This window comes from Oncorhynchus gorbuscha, linkage group LG04, assembly GCF_021184085.1.
Source record: "Oncorhynchus gorbuscha isolate QuinsamMale2020 ecotype Even-year linkage group LG04, OgorEven_v1.0, whole genome shotgun sequence".
Classification (NCBI taxonomy): Eukaryota; Metazoa; Chordata; class Actinopteri; order Salmoniformes; family Salmonidae; genus Oncorhynchus; species Oncorhynchus gorbuscha.
In genome coordinates, this window is record NC_060176.1 from 41,418,447 (window position 1) to 41,439,949 (window position 21,503).

At 42.9% G+C, this 21,503-nt stretch overlaps 1 protein-coding gene across 1 annotated transcript in view; it reads right to left on the reverse strand.

Annotated features, from left to right (window-relative positions):
* Positions 1–6,700: 6,700 nt before the first annotated feature.
* plcxd3 (phosphatidylinositol-specific phospholipase C, X domain containing 3) overlaps positions 6,701–21,503 on the reverse strand; it is a 29,609-nt gene continuing 14,806 nt past the window's right edge. The window contains exons 2-6 of the mRNA XM_046346799.1: positions 13,510–13,766; positions 13,129–13,302; positions 12,801–12,976; positions 12,325–12,426; positions 6,701–9,570 (exon numbers count right to left, since the gene is read on the reverse strand). Coding sequence (XP_046202755.1) covers positions 9,414–9,570; positions 12,325–12,426; positions 12,801–12,976; positions 13,129–13,302; positions 13,510–13,766 — 866 coding nt within the window. The 3' untranslated portion in view covers positions 6,701–9,413. The remainder of the gene's footprint in view (positions 9,571–12,324; positions 12,427–12,800; positions 12,977–13,128; positions 13,303–13,509; positions 13,767–21,503) is intronic.

Consider the following 21,503-nt stretch of genomic DNA (forward strand, 5'->3'; position numbering starts at 1 on the left):
CAGCCCAGACTTGAATCCCATTTGTGGAAAGTAGGGATGCACTGGTATGACATTTTTGGCCGAAACCGATATCCAATATTTTCCTTCCCAAAAAATCCGATACCGATAACCGATATTTAACATTTTTGCAACCTTTTAAGCATTCTAGTACAGTTAAATAGTTGACACACTCACTCACTCACTCACTCACTCACTCACTCACTCACTCACTCACTCACTCACTCACTCACTCACTCACACACTCACTCACTCACTCACTCACACACACACACACACACACACACACACACACACACACACACACACACACACACACACACACACACACACACACACACACACACACACACACACACACACACACACACTGACCAAAAAGTTATTTTGTTGGCATTTACATATGTCCCCATTACCAGTAAAGCATAATCAAAACCTATTTCTTTCAACAAGGAATTCATCATACCTTTTCAAGCAATGAAGTTTCAGCTCTGTCTGTCTTGCGGCCTCTCTTCCATCTTGTCCAGCTGTGTCTGTAACATTTCACATAAACCCTGTTTCTTGTCTGCATCGAAGTAGTGGTCCTCGTACCTAGCATCTTTGCACAGTAATGAGGCTCAGAGAGAGTGCCACCGGATCGCAAACTAATCGCTTGTTCCCAAGACAACTCAAAGCTGTAATAGCCGCCAAATGTGATTTTTCAAATGATTGACTTGGGGGTGTGAATACTTATGTAAATAAGATATTTCTGTACTTCAATTTCATTACATTTGCGAAAATGTCTAAACATGTTTTCACTTTGTCGTTATGGGGTATTGTGCGTAGATGGGTGAATGAAAAAAATCTGTAATCCATTTTTAATTCAGGCTGTAACACAAAATGTGGATTAAGTCACTGTAAATACACCAGTCCCCATGCCTGGGCTAGGTAGAGGGTTTATTAAGCTGTCAGCCAGCAGAACATGTCTTCAATTGGAACTTGTCTGAGGGTTTGATTGCCCTTTTTAAAGTGTCATATGGCCTGCATAGGCTGGAGGCAATATGTGTCTGCTTTGAGGACATCATAATTTTTACATTTAATTCTAATAATTTAAAAAAAGCTTTAACTAGAAGAATCAGTTAAGGACAAATTCTTATTTACAATGACAGCCTACCGGGAACAGTGGGTTAACTCCCTTGTTCAGGGGCAGAACAACAGATTTTTACCTTGTTAGCAAAGGGATTTGATCCAGTAACCTTTTGCTCTGACCACTAGGCTGCCTTCCGCCCCAAATATAAATATATATTAAAACTGCTTTCCAGGCGGAGTCTTTATTTTGCAGCAATATACTGTTGATGTGGTGTAAGACTGTTTATCTTTTGCAATCTATCCATTTCTCTCTCTCTCCCTCTCCCTCTCCCTCTCTCTCTCTCCCTCTTTCTTTTCTCCTTTGGGAGGTTTGTTCCCTATCAAGCCATGTGTCAATATTCTTAATGAACTGTCATTCACTTTACATGTTAACTTTCCTCACAGACCCTGAAGTCACATTTGTCTGGTTGGCTTCATAATTAAAACTCCAAAGCTAGTTTTCACTTGACTCTCTGGGGCTGATAGGAATGGCAAGGTTTTATTGACAGCCTCGTTATGTTCAGATTAATCTATCTTTTTTCAACGCAATATTTGGCGGGCCCTTAACTCTTAACTTGGAATGCAATATTCACTCCAGTGCTGATTCTGTTAGCACACCAATTGCCAGTCTGAGCAAAGTCAGCCAGATAATGTGACAAGCCTTCTAATCAACTAGCATGAGGAAGTGCCCGACAGAACAATTTATATTACAGACCCTCCTGTTACAGAACACAGTACTTCTATCCTCTCACTCACTTCCCTCCTTCTAACCTCCCTCTCTTTCATCATCTACTATGGCCATCTTTCATTCTCTTCCTTTAACCATTCCTCCTTTTTTCCTACCTTTTTTTCACTTTCCTCCCATCTGTCTGTTCTTCTGTTATTTTCACTCTTAAAGGTATAAGCCATTGGAGGGGGGATCATTTAGCTATTTGATGTGGAATATTAGGACCCCTTTAGGTATAAACTAACACACAATTATTTGATAAAATATTGAATTTGGCTTTTACTACTATTGTCCAGAGAAACTCGATGAATAACATATTCATAAATGGCAAAAAAAGACAATGTTTTGAAGTGTTTGTCATATCAAGGAGATAAACTCAGCAAAAAAAGAAACGTCCCTTTTTCAGGACCCTGTCTTTCAAAGATAATTCATACAAATCCAAATAACTTCACAGATCTTCATTGTAAAGGGTTTAAACACTGTTTCCCATGCTTGTTCAATGAACCATAAACAATTAATATACCTGTGGAACTGTCGTTAAGACACTAACAGCTTACAGACAGTAGGCAATTAAGGTCACAGTTATAAAAACTTAGGACACTAACGAGGCCTTTCTACTGACTCTGAAAAACACCAAAAGAAAGATGCCCAGGGTTCCTGCTAATCTGTGTGAACGCGCCTTAGGCATGCTGCAAGGAGGCATGAGGACTGCAGATGTGGCCAGGGCTATAAATTGAAATGTCCGTACTGTGAGACGCCTAAGACAGCGCTACAGACAGACAGGACGGACAGCTGATCGTCCTCGCAGTGGCAGACCACGTGTAACAACACCTGCACAGGATCGATACATCCGAACATCACACCAGTGGGACAGGAACAGGATGGCAACATCAACTGCCAGAGTTACACCAGGAACGCACAATCCCTCCATCAGTGCTCAGACAGTCCGCAATAGGCTGCGAGAATCTGGACTGTTGTGAGGCAGGTCCTCACCAGGCATCACCAGCAACAACGTCGCCTATGGGCAAAAACACACCGTCACTGGACAAGACAGGAATGGTAAAAAGTGGTCTTCACGGTTTTGTCTCACCAGAGGCGATGGTTTATCGTTGAAGGAATGAACATTACACCAAAGCCTGTACTCTGGAGCGGGATCAATTTGGAGGTAGAAGGTCCGTCATGGTCTGGGGCGGTGTGTCACAGCATCATGAAACTGAGTTTGTTGTCATTGCAGGCAATCTCAACGCTGTGCGTTACAGGGAAGACATCCTCCTCCCTCATGTGGTACCCTTCCTGCAGGCTCATCCTGACATGACCCTCCAGCATGACAATGCCACCAGCCATACTGCTCGTTCTGTGTGTGATTTCCTGCAAGACAGGAATGTCAGTGTTCTGCCATGGCCAGCGAAGAAGCCCAGATCTCAATCCCATTGAGCACGTCTGGGACCTGTTGGATCGAAGGGTAAGTGCTAGGGTCATTCCCCCCAGAAATGTCCGGGGACTTGCAGGTGCCTTGGTGGAAGAGTGGGGTAACATCTCACAGCAAGAACTGGCACATCTAGTGCAGTCCATGAGGAGGAGATGCACTGCAGTACTTAATGCAGCTGGTGGCCACACCAGATACTGACTGTTTCTTTTGATTTTGACCCTCCCCCTTTGTTCAGGGACAGATTATTCCATTTCTGTTAGTCACATGTATGTGGAACTTGTTCAATTTATGTCTCAGATGTTGAATCTTGTTATGGTCATACAAATATTTTCACATGTTAAGTTTGCTGAAAACAAACACAGTTGACAGTGAGAGGACGTTTCTTTTTTCTGCTGAGTTTATAAGAAAGCTCAGGATATATATATGTGTAATATATATATCTAATGTGTGTAATATATGTGTAATATATATATATATATATCAAATATATACAGTTGAAGTCGGAAGTTCACATACATTAAAGCTAGTTTTTTTTCAATCACTCCAAACATTTCTTGTTAACAAACTAAAGTTTTGGCAAGTCGTTTTTTTTTTCAATCACTCCAAACATTTCTTGTTAACAAACTAAAGTTTTGGCAAGTCGGTTAGGACATCTACTATGTACATGACACTAGTCATTTTTCAAAAAAATGGTTTACAGGCAGATTATTTCACTCATAATTCACTGTATCACAATTCCAGTGGGTCAGAAGTTTACATACACCAAGTTGACTATGCCTTTAAACAGCTTGGACAATTCCAGAAAATGATGTCATGGCTTTAGAAGCTTCTGATAGGGTAATTGACATAATTTGAGTCAATTCGAGGTCTACCTGTGGATGTATTTCAAGGTCTACCTTCAAATTCAGTGTCTCTTTTGCTTGACATCATGGGAAAATCAATAGAAATCAGTCAAGACCTCAGAAAAACAATCATAGACCTCCACACGTCTGGTTCATCATTGGGAGCAATTTCCAAATGCCTGAAGGTACCACGTTCATCTGTACAAACAATAGTAACCAAGTATAAATACCATGGGCACACGCAGCCATCATACCGCTCAGGAAGGAGACGCATTCTGTGTCCTAGAGATGAACGTACTTTGGTGCGAAAAGTGCAAATCAATCCCAGAACAACAGCAAATTACATTGTGAACAGGCTGGAGGAAACGGGTACAAAAGTATCTATATCTATATACACAGTAAAACGAGTCCTATATCAACATAACCTGAAAGGCCGTTCAGCAAGGAAGAAGCCACTGCTCCAAAACTTCCAGAAAAAAAGCCAGACTACGGTTTGCAACTGCACATGGGGACAAAGATGATACTTTGCGGAGAAATGTCCTCTGGTCTGATGAAACAAAAATAGAACTGTTTGGCCATAATGACCATTGTTAAGTTTGGAGGAAAAAGGGGGAGGCTTGCAAGCCGAAGAACACCCTCACAACCGTGAAGCACTGGGTGGTAGCAACATGTTGTGGGGGTGCTTTGTTGCAGGACGGACTGGTGCACTTCACAAAAGAGATGGCATCATGAGGAATGAAAAATTAGGTGGATATATTGAAGCAACATTTCAAGACATCAGTCAGGAAGTTAAAGCTTGGTCGCAAATGAGTCTTCCAAATGGACAATAACCCCAAGCATACTTCCAAAGTTGTGGCAAAATGTCTTAAGGACATCAAAGTCAGGGTATTGGAGTGGCCATCACAAAGCCCTGACCTCAATCCCATAGGAAATTTGTGGGCAGAACTGAAAAAACGTGTGCAAGCAAGGAGGCCTACAAACCTGACTCAGTTACTCCAGCTATGTCAGGAGGATATGGGCCAAAATTCACCCAACTTATTGTGGGAAGCTTGTGGAAGGTTACCCGAAACGTTTGACCCAAGTTAAACCTTTTAAAGGCAACTCTACTAAATACCAATTGAGTGTAAGTAAACTTCTGACCCACTGGGAATGTGATGAAAGAAATAAAAGCTGAAATAAATCATTCTCTCTCTATTATTATTCAGACATTTCACATTCTTAAAATAAAGTGGTGATCATAACCGACCTAAGACAGGGAATTTTTACTAGGATTAAATGTCAGGAATTGTGAATAACTGAGTTTAAATATATTTGTCTGAGGTGTATGTAAACTTCTGACTTCAACAGTATATTTTTTTTCCCACACCTATTTAGGCCCTTTTTTGAGTGGCCACAAAACTGCTTTCACACTTCCATACATTTTTTAAAACCGGCACCGGTTACCTTCAGATGAGTCCCGTGACACTTGTGGGGGTCGTAGAGCAAAACGGTAGGTCAAATCGCTACAGACGTTTTCATTACAAGACCAATTTTCGTTATGTCTCATGGTCTGACAAACATCGCTCTCGCTCTGCCACCTTTCACTGCAGATGCGGATGTGCAAAATCAGACGCATCAGATATCTGTAGCGTAAACTGATTGATTTTGATGGGTTGTTTGTTGTAATTATGTTACTAGAGGGTTAACCTGGTTCTCTCATCCCTCCCCCCTTCTAACAAAATCTCCGCCCAAAGCAATCACCCTCTCACTCGCTTTTCTGAATACGTCGGCTCTTGCATCCACCCCTAAAGCAGAATCTCCTGCCTCCACTCTCACATTAGAGGAAAGAACATGGATTCCCTAGAGAGGTTGGATTAATGTAGGTATCTGGCTGAAACCTAACATCCATTTTAATATCACCCCCACATCCTCCAGTGAGGCTTAGATACTGCATGTCTGCACCAAAAGTCACAGATGAACATGTGACATGTCTACCGTTTCGTTGGAATGTTACAGCACAAGAGAGGTGTATTTACTTAGTGAACTGAAGCACCCTGGTTTCCTTTAACATTATGGTTTCAGACAAGTGAAAGGAGTGCATTGGTCCTCACTGTGTTGCATTCTGCTGTACTGTCAGTTCCCGGTAGCCTAGCATAACCCAGCACAGCTTAATTACTGAGCACATGCTTTTTACTGAAAGGGCTATATTTAGAAACACACACGTGCATGGACAAACAAGTACGCACACACACAAACAAACAGGGCCAGCGCATCAGTAAACAGACAGGACTCTTTCTTGTCTGCTAGGAGTTAATATTCATCAGTGTTTGATAAATACACCTGGCTGCCCGTACGACGGGGTGGAGATTAGAGGGAACACACCACAACAAGGTCACAGCATGTGCCTCTCCTGGTCACCCTGGTAACTGGCAAGGATGGTTCCTGGAGGCTCTTTTTGAGTAGGTAGAAAGTCAAGCCAAATCTGGAGATATGCTTCTGATGTGACCAATTTAATTGTGAGCAGTCGAAGTCAGTCCCTCAGCTCAGAAGTCTCTTATCTTTTGTTTTTCCCTCCCATGTGAAATAATGCAAATAGGATCATGGAGAGTCTCATCAACATACTGTACAGGCTTAGAAGCTTTATTTGATTAGTCATCTTCCACTTAAAACAGAATCAGTTTCATTGCAACACAACAAGGTTTGGTCTTTACAACAATTTCACAGCAATGGACTCATCACATCAAAAATGGACAGAAAGGTAAGGAATACAATATGGAGGGTATAATTATGTCAACATTAGATGACTTATAAATAATCATCTTTATAAGTAAATACATGTATTTTACACTGTGTATTGCACTAGTTTGTTTGTTAGGTGTATTACCGTCTCAGAGTTTAAGCGAAACATTGGACATGACCTATTTGGGACTGCTAATAATTGTTGTTATTGAATATCCTAACGTATCGTGTTTGCAGTGCAGTGTACACATGTTGGTGATAAATGTTAAATGGTCTTGAGTATTTTCTTACTTGAGATGAACACAAACAACTCAAGTAGTTATAGTCAGGTTAGGATAGCATCCAAAACATATTAATCCACTAAGTGACAAGAAATATATTTACAAATATATTTTGATTCTTGCACATAGTTAATTAATTACAAAAAAATATATATTTTGGGAAGTGTATTTGACTTTCAGAGATATGGACAAAACTCGTATTGACCATATATTTGTGTGTTAATACAACTGAGATATTTCTGTAGAAGCCTTTCTTATGGATAATTCTTGGCATTAATTTTCATTTACAATTACATGGCAGTAAATCCGTTGCACTTTATATACAAACTTTTCACATGATATAAAATATATTTTAAGATTAAGTGATGAAGTCATTAACACATACAAATTGTATGAAAATGTTCATACCTCTGAACAATACACACAAAACATACAAACACTCAATTAAATCCTGTCTGTCTGTGTCTGTGTCTGTGTCTGTGTCTGTGTCTGTGTCTGTGTCTGTGTCTGTGTCTGTCTGTCCCTCTCTTACATAAAAACACACACACACTGAAAAAAGTTGGAAATGGCACAATTTCGTACAGGACACACATTCACTTATTCAAAATGTAACATTTCCTCCTTCTTTTGGTTCACAATAAACATATTAGTTTACATAACCATTTATCAGAATACATTCTCTGTAAAAGATGCACTAATAATCGTAACATTTGGGGGGGGGGGGTGAGGCAAAGCTTATGATATATATGCGAAGTTCTTGCATAATGTGCAAAACAAATTTTAGCAAAGGAAATGTGACACGTATTGTAGTCGTCACTACGCCGCAAGTGCCACTTCAAATAGAACTTTTCTTCCTAGTTTAGCATTTACAGTTTGTCCTGAATAGGTGCAGGGTAAAGCAAGGGAAACATCTTTCTACTAGACTGAATGCAATTAAGCAGGCAAACACATGAGTAATAGTGAAGCAACAGATAGCTGTTCTATTATATTCTATACAAGTAAATGAACAGAAGAAAAGTTCAATGATTTAAAAAAAAAAATCTAATATTGTGGTGAATATTTCAGTACAACAGACACCTACATGAGATTAGAATGATATCAAGCCCATTACGAGAAACATGAAATTAAACCTGTTTTATGGTCATCTACAACAGTGTTTCCCAACCCTGGTCCTCAAGTACCCCCAACAGTTCACCGTTTTGTTGTAGCCCTTGACAAACACACCTCATTCAACTCATTGAGGGCTTGATGATTAGTTGACAAGTTGAATCAGGTGTGCTTGTCCAGGGTTACAATACAAATGTGTACTGTTGGGGGAGCTTGAGGACCAGGGTTGGGAAACACTGATCTACAATACGCTACAGAGGGCACTCGGGAGAGGCAATCAATCAAAAGACACACAAATATCGAACGGTCTGGCAATCTGTCACATAGGGAAAGTGCTGTTACAGGTGGTCTAGGAGCTAAATCAATGTACTGCAAGGAGAAGTTATCAATTTACGCATTGTGGTGACAGGACTGATACAGAGACAAAATAATCAGTAAATGTAGAAAGAGATCGAAAAACTATAATAACTATTTGGGAAGCTCCATCCATCCATCAACCAATCCATCCATCCATCATAAAGTAAATTCTACAGCCATGTGTGAGTAGTTGACATGTTAATCAGGTTGACGGCAATCAGATGTATTACTGGCACCAATGAAAATGAGTTTTGATGTAGGTTGGCCATCACTGTCACTAAAATACGAACAACATTTATGTCTGTAGAATATGCTAATAAGCTAGCCTAAGCCTCACCAGAGATGGAAATGCCAGAAACACGAGCTTGTGTGATTGGAGGATAGAAGCAGATATCGTTACAGCAGATTTGAAGCGAAGCCAAGCGAAGCGTCGTTAAAAACCAATTGCCCTTTTGACCCCCAAAACAGATAAAACCAAACATTTCTCATTCACTTTCGGCACTCTAAACGAGCACCAAAGTCCATCCTCCCTATCTCCACCTCCACCTTCCTTTCTCCTCCTATCTTAACGTTTCCTTCTCCCTCCTCTCTCTCTCTCTCTCTCTCTCTCTCTCTCTCTCTCTCTCTCTCTCTCTCTCTCTCTCTCTCTCTCTCTCTCTCTCTCTCTCTCTCTCTCTCTCTCTCTCTCTCTCTCTCTCTCTCTCTCTCTCTCTCTCTCTCTCTTCCTCTGTAAACTCTGATAGCCCTATACAATAAGTCAGAGGAACGCCTCTCCTGAAAATGAACACCAAAGAGAAAGTGAGACTGAGCTGAGGACTTGACTCTTTGGCACCCCCTGTCTTTCAGTCTCAGGTGGCATTTTCCTCCTCATCATCCATATGATAGTTGAGCGTGATGACAGCGCTGATGAAGTCTCCCAGCTCCACAAAGTCAGCTGTGATGATATTGATGCCGCTCTCGCCTGGCCTCTGGGCCCGAATCCACAGCATCATACTTGGAAGAGCCCTGCAGGGGAGTCCATGTGGATGTGAAACCATGTACACACACACATAGTTGCATCTCTGTATTTTTGTCTTTTGTGCACTCAAGGTGTTATGCATAGTCAGTGAATAGGATGGGGTTAAGGAAAAGGAAAGAGAGCGAGAGAGAGTGACAGAGCGAGATAGAGGTATGTACTGTTTGATGATTCACAGTTGGTTGGTGTAACAGTGAGCTGGCTGGTGAGCAGCTAGACCGGTTAAGGGCCAGTATGAGTCAGCATGATAAGGGCTGTCTGCGCTGTCTGACAGACTGCTGGGTGCAATCATGTGGGGGGCGAGATATTATTATATACTCTGTACAGATGTAGGATCTTAATTTGAGCCAGTTTGCTGCAGCAGGAAATGTGAATTGTTATGTGGATTACAATTTATGGAAATATTTGTAGGGGTTGATACATTTTTGGTAAGGGAAAATTTCACAAGCCTTTTTAAACCTGAAATATAAATCGAGTTGTACATTTCTGCCACTGCACCCAATGTTCTTCTTGAGATCAATTGGAAAAAATTTGAGAGAAAAAAAAGGATATATAGAGAAAAAAGAGAGACAATAGAAATAGGGCGGAAAACTCAGTATCCCTACAGTGTTGTCATCACGGAGCAAGTGAGGCCGGTGTCATATTCCTGAAGATACATATATATACCTTTTGCCACAGTGACTCATAGTGTGTGTGTTGTTTCTCGTCTCAATTTCTCTCCCACATTGAACATGAAATAACTCACAAATGTCCTTTATAACCGCACACACACACACACACACACACACACACACACACACACACACACACACACACACACACACACACACACACACACACACACACACACACACACACACACACACACACACACACACACACACACACACACACACACACACACACACACACACACACACACACACACACACAGTTGAAGTCGGATGTTTACATACACCTTAGCCAAATACATTTAAACTCAGTTTTTCACCATTCCTGACATTTAATCCCAGTAAAAATTCCCTGTTTTAGGCCAGTTAGGATCACCACTTTATTTTAAGAATGTGAAATGTCAGAATAATAGTAGAGAGAATGATTTATTTCAGCTTTTATTTCTTTCATCACATTCCCAGTGGGTTAGAAGTTTACATACACTCAATTACTCAATTAGTATTTGGTGGCATTGCCTTGAAATTGTTTAACTTGGGTCAAACGTTTTGGGTAGCCTTCCACAAGCTTCCCACAATAAATTGGGTGAATTTTGGCCCATTTCTCCTGACAGAGCTGGTGTAACTGAGTCAGGTTTATAGGCCTCCTTGCTCACACACGCTTTTTCAGTTCTGCCCAGAAATTTCATTTGGGATTGAGGTCAGGGCTTTGTGATGGCCACTCCAATACCTTGACTTTGTTGTCCTTAAGACATTTTGCCACAACTTTGGAAGTATGCTTGGGGTCATTTTCCATTTGGAAAGACCCATTTGCCACCAAGCTTTAACTTCCTGACTGATGTCTTGAGATGTTGCTTCAATATATTCACATAATTTTCATTCCTCATGATGCCATCTATTTTGTGAAGTGCACCAGTCCCTCCTGTAGCAAAGCACTCCCACAACATGATGCTGCCACCCCCATGCTTCACGGTTGGGATGGTGTTCTTCGGCTTGCAAGCCTCCCCCTTTTTCCTCCAAACATAACGATGGTCATTATGGCCAAACAGTTCTATTTTTGTTTCATCAGACCAGAGGGCATTTCTCCAAAAAGTACCATCTTTGTCCCCATGTGCAGTTGCAAACCGTAGGCTGACTTTTTTATGGCGGTTTTGGAGCAGTGGCTTCTTCCTTGCTGAGCGGCCTTTCAGGTTATGTCGATATAGGACTCGTTTTACTGTGGATATAGATGCTTTTGTACCTGTTTCCTCCAGCATCTTCACAAGGTCCTTTGCTGTTGTTCTGGAATTGATTTGCACTTTTCGCACTAAAGTACATTCATCTCTAGGAGACAGAACGCGTCTCCTTCCTGAGCGGTATGATGGCTGCGTGGTTCCATGGTGTTTAAACTTGCGTACTATTGTTTGTACAAATGAACGTGGTACCTTCAGGCATTTGGAAATTGCTCCCAAGGATGAACCAGACTTGTGGAGGTCAACAATTGTTTTTCTGAGGCCTTGGCTGATTTATTTTGATTTTCCCATGATGTCAAGCAAAGAGGCACTGAGTTTGAAGGTAGGCCTTGAAATACATCCACAAGTACACCTCCAATTGACTCAAATGTTGTGAATTAGCCTATCAGAAGCTTCAAAAGTCATGACATCATTTTCTGGAATTGTCCAAGCTGTTTAAAGGCACAGTCAACTTAGCGTATGTAAACTTCTGACCCACTGGAATTGTGATACAGTGAACTATAAATGAAATGATCTGTCTGTTAACAATTTTTGGAAAAATGACTTGTGTCATGCACAAATTAGCTGTCCTCACCGACTTGCCAATTATATAGTTTTTTAGCAAGACATTTGTGGAGTGGTTGAAAAACGAGTTTTAATGACACCAACATAAGTGTATGTAAACTTCCAACTTCAACTGTATTCATACATACATACATTACATTACATTACATTACATTACATTACATACATACATACATACATACATACATACATACATACATACATACATACATACATACATACATACATACATACATACATACATACATACATACATACAGAGAGAAACAAACCAGCTCACCTCTCTGTAATGGTCTCCCTCAGTCCGCTGGCTACTCCTTTCATGACGGTGCTGGCCTTAGGTGTGAGGACCACTTGGGAGACAAAGAATGTTCCCTTCCTCCTGCCATTACACAAATCACATCAAACTTTACTTATACAGGCACAATTAAAGATGAAAGTATGATCTTAAATGGAGCCAGCTTTCTACATCAGGAACATCATCCTGCAGCAACAGGAAATGTGAATTATAATGTGGACTATAATCATTTTTGTAGGGGTTGATACACTTTTTGTAAGAGCAAAGTCAGACATTTCAGAAGCCTTTTCAAACCTCAAACACACTACAAGTTTAAAATGTCCTGCATTGCAGGAATGTTCTCCTGCAACAGGGCGATCAAATTAAGAGCCTACATCTATCTGGAAGTGCTTTCCCCAAAGGTTTAACACACTGTCCAGGAATAGACGGATAGGTGAAAGATAGAGGGCCATACAGACCTGCGGTCAGCCACAGAGGCCTGGAGGAACTGGATCAGCTTTTCAGGGTCAGTGGTGTTGGCCCAGGGAGCAGGCATCATCTGACCAGGCCATAGAAATGGCACTTCCAGGGCCATAGGACTGTGGTAGAACACCAATACCTGGTACTCTTTCTCCCACAGGTACTGGAGACTCACCTAGAGGGCGAGGGAGGAGTGTTGGGAGGGGTTCTGTCTTTAGGAACCTCCAGGGCCATAGGGCTGTGGAGTCAAGGTGATCCCCATATGCTCTTGAGGGAGCACGGAGATTGAAGGTGTTTAATTTGTTTGTACAGTAGAGTGTATCTTACCTCCTGAGCGAAGACGACGGGGGCGAGTTTCTCCCCGAACACGTCTCTCAGCATTGAGACCAACTTCTCATGGTGCAGGTTCTGAACCCCGTAGAAGTGGTTAAAGTCCAGGAACACAACCTCTCTGGCATGGGCCGACAGGAAGGAGCTGATCTGCTCCAGACCTTCTCTCACCTGGAAGCACAACACACCCCCACAAGGGAGCAAATATGGTGTCAGACCAGTACCCACTGAATAAGGTCCAGAGTTTTTCCTGACCTCTTGACCTGTATAGAAAATAACTACGGTCCAGAGTTTTCTTTCTGGTCAGGTCAGGCGGTCAGGAAAAACACCTGAGGTTCTGTAGGAGGAAATAGAGTCGTAGGGAGTAATTATATTCACCGTGGCGCTGAAGAGGCCATGAGCAAAGAAGAGTTCGTTGTCTGGGTCCCGGGGCTTGGTGGAAATGCGCAGGTCAAAGAAGCGGACGCCGGCCTCCAGCTGGCTGGAGAAGTTCATAGTCTGAGTGGCCAGCCATTTACGCATCAGCTTCTTGGCCACCGTGCCAAAGACCGACACAAAGTTTTGGACAGCGTCAGTCTGCTCAGGACCCACCGGAGAGGACTCGTCTATGTAGAAACTGAAGGAGTCATGGGAACCTGGGGGGGAATAGAATTATTATTATTATTATTATTATTATTATATAACGCTTTTAATTACATAAATAATCTCAAAACAAACAAGAATCAAATAAAACAGCTATATGACAGCGTAGGCCTGGGCTACGATGTTCAGCCACAGTTGGACATTTTCTTTTTTCAATCCTCCAACAGATGGAGTGGCAGTCAAGAGGGAGCCACATGACTTGAGCAGAGGGAAGAGGTGGTCAACGGGGGAGAGGAGCAGGTCCTCCGGAGGCAGGCAGGCAACACAATATAGGGTATGGGTTATGGCTGAGCGGAGGAAAACGTGTGTTTGTGTGTGTGTGTGTGTGTGTGTGTGTGTGTGTGTGTGTGTGTGTGTGTGTGTGTGTGTATATAGGGACAGTTGTGACTTGACTTGACAAAGTGAAGAACAGTATCTCAGTGATAATATAACAATGCCAGTGGGTTGAGAGGAGTGAGTAGTGCCCTCTCCCCCTGTCCTCCTGTCTAAACAGAGAAGTCAACTCTCTAATTATAGTCAGCCCTGAGACGCTCTCCTCTCTGTCTCCCCCTCTTCTCCTCTCGTCTCGCCCGCCTCTCCATCCCCTCTCCCCTCCTCTCCCTCTCCCTCCCTCCCTCCCTTTCCCTCTCCTCTCCCTCTCCTTCACCTCTCCTCTCCTCCTCATTTCCTCTCCCTTTCCCCCTCCTCTCCTCTCCTCTCCTCTCCTCTCCTCTCCTCTCCTCTCCTCTCCTCTCCTCTCCTCTCCTCTCCTCTCCTCTCCTCTCCCTTCCCTTCCCTTCCACCTCCTCTCCTCTCCCACTACAGGGCAAACCCACACTACAGGGCTAACCACACTTACACTTCTTCCATATGGTTACAAAGCCCAAAGAGTTTCCATAACCACAACTGAGACGATCACTGTGGCTTGAACTTCACTGAGCTTCACTCAGTTTCACCCGGTGAAGATGACAACAACCTCTCCACAGGCAAACAAACTGCATGTGTTATCATCAGCAATGTTATGGAGGAAGAACAAGACATAGTTGTTTATAAATGGCTCAGGTTTATTAGCTTCAACTCTAACATCCTCACGTTCGTGAGCTAGCATAACAACAACTCTTTTGCCAACGTACGCTGGCCCCTATAGGACATCAGCGGTGAGTCAAAAGGAACACACAACAATAACTCCCAGGGGCTACGCAGCAAACATAACGGCACGGTCACGGAACACAGAGAGAAACCTTCACCCTACACAGACCGTCAGACACGGCCACTCGTTTGACTGCACATCAACCATACAGTCGGCATCCTTCTAAGACTCACATAAAGCAATGTTCTCTGCTCCAACACAAGGCCTTGGAGTATAATAGAGACAGCAGTGTGCCTTTTTGGCAAAGCGTCCTTTTATGTTTCGGTACAAATACACCTGTAACATCTATAGAGATGTCCTGGCAATATTCATCTGTTGGTCCAATGGAGAAATGATTCGGTACAACAATTTGAGCTCAGCTCCAAACGTAAAAAGACACTTTGGAAACCATGTGTTTGATGTATTTGACATCATTCCACCCATTCCGTTCCAGCCATTACCATGAGCCGGTCCTCCCCAATTCAGGTGCCACCAACCTCCTGTGTGTCAAATACACCTAAGAGCTTTTATAGAGATGTTCTGGCAACATTCCTATTGGCTTCTCAAAAGGTATGTTATGGAGCGAGTCAGTGTTCACAGATGGCGCATGTAGTTTAAAAAGGTGTGCCAAACAAAATGGCACCGACACATCGCTTCTGTAACCCCAAGTTACCATTCGTCACTCCGATATGAAATGTCAGCTCTACCTTGTATGACCAATGAATTCAGTAACACATCCCGGGGGAGGGAGAAGCTACGTGAGAGACGATGGCTTATCAACACACTGGAAATTACAGCTGCGTTTATCTCTCAACTCTCGGGTACTGTGTGATGATAACGAGAGAGAAAAGCAATCCATCAAAAATGAATCCATGAATCAGTTGAAGGCTGTGGAAATCAAATGTGTAATGAACAACATGCTTTTCATTAAGCCTAGAAGGTCAAATGTATGTCAAATTAGAATGAAATGAATCACATTCATCCAAAAATCAAATGGGGGTGACGAAGACCATTGAGCATTGGTGGAGAGATGTGCTCTAAATATCATCGCTCTTCATCTCATGAGACAAAATGGATTCCCTGCCCGTCCACCTGCTCACCACTCCTTTAAACTGATGGTAAAAATGTTCAGGTCGAATATCAACACTAGTCTCATTAGTTAAACAGAAGGCGGAGGTCATCATGCCCTGGCTGGGATCATCAACTAGATCCGGCTGCGGGCCAATTTTATTTCATTGAGCGGATGGTCAGGGGCCAGAACATAATTACAATGACATTTTTAGACTGCACAGATGTAACAGATGTAATATTTGACCAAGACATAATCATTTCAAACCTTGCTTACATTTGTAAACGATCACATATCTCTCTGTTGTGCATGGGAATACTTTTGAACAGATTTCCAAAATCACTTTTCTGATTTGCTGGTGTTTTTACAGTCTTATGTCCAACAACAAAATATTATTTAAATATATTATTTAAAAAAGTGGGCCCACAGGCCGCCATTTGGGTAACCCTGCCCTATGGCCTCTGGTTGTGTCTTATTTAGCTAGTTCATCTGTAACACCAAAAAAAAGTGTAACCTTGAAGATGACAATAAATGACTTTGACAGTCCTCTGTTTACAGCACTAGAGGGATGCATTAGGGATGAGGCAATTACACAAATAAACAAACAAATCCCTCGCTCTCACTACTTAATGGCTTAATGAAGGAGATTAGTAACATAGATTTGTTGTTGTTTTTGTTGCATGTCATTGCTCTGTCTTTCCCCCTGATAGGACTAGATCTACATGTCATTGCTCTGTCTTTCCCCCTGATAGGACCAGATCTACATGTCATTGCTCTGTCTATCAGGGGGAAAGACAGAGCAATGACATGTATATCTGGTCCTATCAGGGGGAAAGACAGAGCAATGACATGTAGATCTGGCCCTATCAGGGGGAAAGACAGAGCAATGACATGTAGATCTGGCCCTATCAGGGGGAAAGACAGAGCAATGACATGTAGATCTGGCCCTATCAGGGGGAAAGACAGAGCAATGACATGTAGATCTGGCCCTATCAGGGGGAAAGACAGAGCAATGACATGTAGATCTGGCCCTATCAGGGGGAAAGACAGAGCAATGACATGTGCCTCGTTTTGTATCACATTCCAATGATAAACCTGGGGGGGGGGCAAAAATGCCCTTTCAGCTGGAGGAATGAACACAGAGGACAGGATGATGTCCGTTAGAGAGTAGGGCAGGGAATTGCCAGGGACCTCACAGTACTATATTATCACAATGCTTAGGTGCGATATGTTTTGCGATTCTATATGTTTCACGATTCTATATTCATTGCGATTTTATTGCTTACTATGTCTACTGAAGAGGGACAAGAGAGAGCCCTAAGAAAACAAGTTTGAGATAAGTGTCCAAAACATGTTGGCTCAACATTTAAAACATAAAAAAGAAGATGAAGAACAAGCTATAGGATAAAAAATACCAAAATTCTGGAGCAGGTACAGCCAACTATAGTGCTGACTAATGTTAACTACCCAGCAATTTTTAAAATTAAAACTACATTAGGAACACCTGCCCTTTCCATGACATAGAATGACCAGGTGAATCCCTGACCAGGTGATCCCTTATTGATGTTAAATACAATTCAATCAGAGTAGCTCAGGTTTTTCAAAATTCGGTCCTCTGGACTCCAAGGCTGCACATTTTGGTTTTTGCCCTAGCACTACACACCTGATTAAAAGAGTCAGCTTTAATCATTTGAATCAGCTGTGTAGTGTTCGGGCAAAAAACTAAACGTGCACCTCTTGAGGTCCTGAGGACCGAGTATGGGAAACACCGGTGTAGATGAAGGACTGGTTAAAGAAAGATTTTTAAGCCTTCAGACAACTGAGACATGGATTGTGTATATGTGCCATTCAGAGGGTGAATGGGCAAGACAACAGATTTAAGTGCCTTTGAACGGAGAATGGTAGTATGTGCCAGGCGCACCAGTTTGTGTGTCAAGAACTGCAAGGCTGCTAGGTTTTTCACACTCAACAGTTTCCAATGTGTAACAAGAATGATGCACCACCAAAAGGACATCCTGACAACTTGATACAACTGTGAAAAGGGATGGAGTCAACGTCAAATCAAACCAAGTAGTGCAAAAAGGGTATCAGGTGAACAATAGGTAAGTAAAGAAATAAAACAACAGTAAAAAGACAGGCTATATACAGTAGCGAGGCTATAAAATCAGCGAGGCTACATCCAGACACCGGTTAGTCAGGCTGATTGAGGTAGTATGTACATGTAGATATGGTTAAAGTGACTATGCATATATGATGAACAGAGAGAAGCAGTAGCATAAAAGAGGGGTTGGCGGGTGGTGGGTGGGACACAATGCAGATAGCCCGGTTAGCCAATGGGCGGGAGCACTAGTTTGTCAGCACAATTGGGGTAGCATGTACATGAATGTACAGATAAAATGACTATGCATATATGATAAACAGAGAGTAGCAGCAGCGTAGAAAGAGGGGCTGGGGGGGCACACAATGCAAATAGTCCGGGTAGCCATTTGATTATGGCTTGGGGGTAAAAACTGTTGGGAAGCCTTTTTGTCCGAGACTTGGCACTCCGGTACCGCTTGCCATTCGATAGTGGAGAGAACAGTCTATGACTGTGGTGGCTAGGGTCTTTGACAATTTTTAGGGCCTTCCTCTGACACCGCCTGGTGTAGAGGTCCTGGATGGCAGGCAGTTTAGCCCCAGTGATGTACTGGGCCGTACGCACTACCCTCTGTAGTGCCTTGCGGTCAGAGGCCGAGCAATTGCCGTATCAGGCAGTGATGCAACCAGTCAGGATGCTCTCGATGTTGCAGCTGTAATCTTTTTAGTTTCCTGAGGGGGAATAGGTTTTGTTGTGCCCTCTTCACGACTGTCTTGGTGTGTTTGGACCATTCTAGTTTGTTGTTGATGTGGACACCAAGGAACTTGAAGCTCTTCAACCTGCTCCACTACAGCCCCGTCGATGAGAATGGGGGCGTGCTCGGTCCTCCTTTTCCTTTAATCTTCAATCATCTCCTTAGTCTTGGTTATGTTGAGGGATAGGTTGTTATTCTGGCACCACACGGCCAGGTCTCTGACCTCCTCCCTATAGGCTGTCTCGTTGTTGCCGGTGATCAGGCCTACCACTGTTGTGTCATCTGCAAACTTAATGATGGTGTTGGAGTCGTGCCTGGCCATGCAGTCGTGGGTGAACAGGGAGTACAGGAGGGGACTGAGCACGCACCCCTAGGGAGTTCCAGTGCTGAGGATGGCAGATGTGGCAGATGTGCTGCTGCTTTCCCTCACCACCTGGGTGTGGCCCGTCAGGAAGTCCAGTATCCAGTTGCAGAGGGGGTTGTTTCATCCCAGGATCCTTAGCTTAGTGATGAGCTTTGAGGGTACTATGGTTTTGAACGCTGAGCTGTAGTCAATGAATAGCAATCTCACATAAGTGTTCCTTTTGTCCAGGTGGGAAAGGGGAGTGTGGAGTGCAATAGAGATTGCATCATCTGTGGATCTGTTTGGGCGGTATGCAAATTGGAGTGGGTCTAGGGTTTCTGGGATAATAGTGTTGATGTGAGCCATTACCAACCTTTCAAAGCACTTCACAGGTCTGTAGTCATTTAGGCAGGTTGCCTTTATGTTCTTGGGCACAGGGACTATGGTGGTCTGCTTGAAACATGTTGGTATTACAGACTCAATCAGAAACATGTTGAAAATGTCAGTGAAGACACCTACCAGATGGTCAGCACATGCCCGGAGCATGGTAAAGGTCTTACTCAAGCCGGCTACGGAGAGCGTGATCACACAGTTGTCCGGAACAGCTGATGCTCTCATGCATGCCTCAGTGTTGCTTGCCTCGAAGCGAGCATAGAAGTGATTTCGCTCGTCTGGTAGGCTCGTGTCACTGGGCAGCTCACGGCTGTGCTTCCCTTTGTAGTCTGTAATAGTTTGCAAGCCCTGACACATAAGACGAGTGTCGGAGCCGGTGTAGTATGATTCAATCTTAGCTCTGTATTGACGCTTTGCCAATTGATGGTTCGTCTCAGGGCATAGCAGGATATCTTGTAAGCTTCCGGGTTAGAGTCCCGCACCTTGAAAGCAGCAGCTCTACCTTTTTTCTCCGTGCGAATGTTGCCTGTAATCCATGGCTTCTGGTTGGGATATGTACGTACAGTCACTGTGGGGACGACGTCCTAGATGCACTTATTGATAAAGCCAGTGACTGATGTGGTGTATTCCTCAATGTCATCGGAAGAATCCCGGAACATGTTCCAGTCTGTGATAGCAAAACAGTCCTGTAGCTTAGCATCTGCTTCATCTGACCACTTTTTTTATAGATCGAGTCACTGGTGTTTCCTGCCTTAATTTCTGCTTGTAAGCAGGAATCCGGAGGATAAAGTTGTGTTTGGTTTACCAAATGGAGGGCGAGGGAGAGCTTTGTACGCGTCTCTGTGTGTGGAATACAGGTCATTTAGATTTTTTTAACCTCTGGTTGCACATTTAACATGTTGATAGAAATTTGATTGAACTGATTTAAGTTTCCCTGCATTAAAGTCTCTGGCCACTAGGAGCGCCGCCTCTGGGTGAGTGGTTTTCTGTTTGCTTATTTCCTTATACATCTGACTGAGTGCTGTCTTAGGTGCCAGCATCTGTCTGTGGTGGTAAATAAAGAGCCACGAAATATATGGCTGAAAACTCTCTAGGCCAGTGGTGTGGCCTGCAATTGATCAAAATATACTCTACTTCAGGCGAGCAAAATCTAGAGACTTCCTTAGATTGTGCACCACAGCCCTCCCTCGCCTTCCCTCGTGTGCTGTTCTATCTTTCTGGTGTAGCGTATATCCGCTAGCTGAGTATCCATGTTGTCATTCAGCCACGATTCCGTGAAACATAGGATATTACAGTTTTTGATGTCACGTTGGTAGGATACTCATGATCGCACTTTGTCTAATTTATTGTCCAATGATTGCATGTTGGCGAGTAGTATTGGTGGTAATGGCAGCTTTCCCACTCGCCTTCTCCGGGTCCTGACGAGGCATCCGGCTCTTTGTCCTCTGCACCTGCCTACAAAATAAGTTACAAATAATGCGGAAAAAACACATAACAGCACAATTGGCTGGGTGCCCGTAAAACTGCTGCCATTTCTTCTGGCGCCATTTATAACATAGTGGACAAATATCCCTGTGGAATGCTTTGCACACCTTGTAGTCTGACAAATGAATGCTGTTCTGAGGCCAAAAGGGGATGTTACTCAATATTTGGAAGGTGTTTTCCTAATGTTTTGTACACTGAGTGTACATAAATATACATACAGTGCATTCAGCATTGTTACATTACAGCCTTATTCTAAAATGGATTCCATTGTTTCCCCCCCTCAATCTACACGCAATAATGACACTTCAAAAACTGTTTTTTAGAAATTTTTGCAAATGTATTAAAAATGAAAAACGGAACTATTACATTTACATAAGTATTCAGACCCTTTACTTTACTTTGTTGAAGCACCTTTGACAACAATTACAAACTCTAGTCTTCTTGGGTATGATGCTACAAACTTGGCACACCTGTATTTGGGGAGTTTCTACCATTACTTTC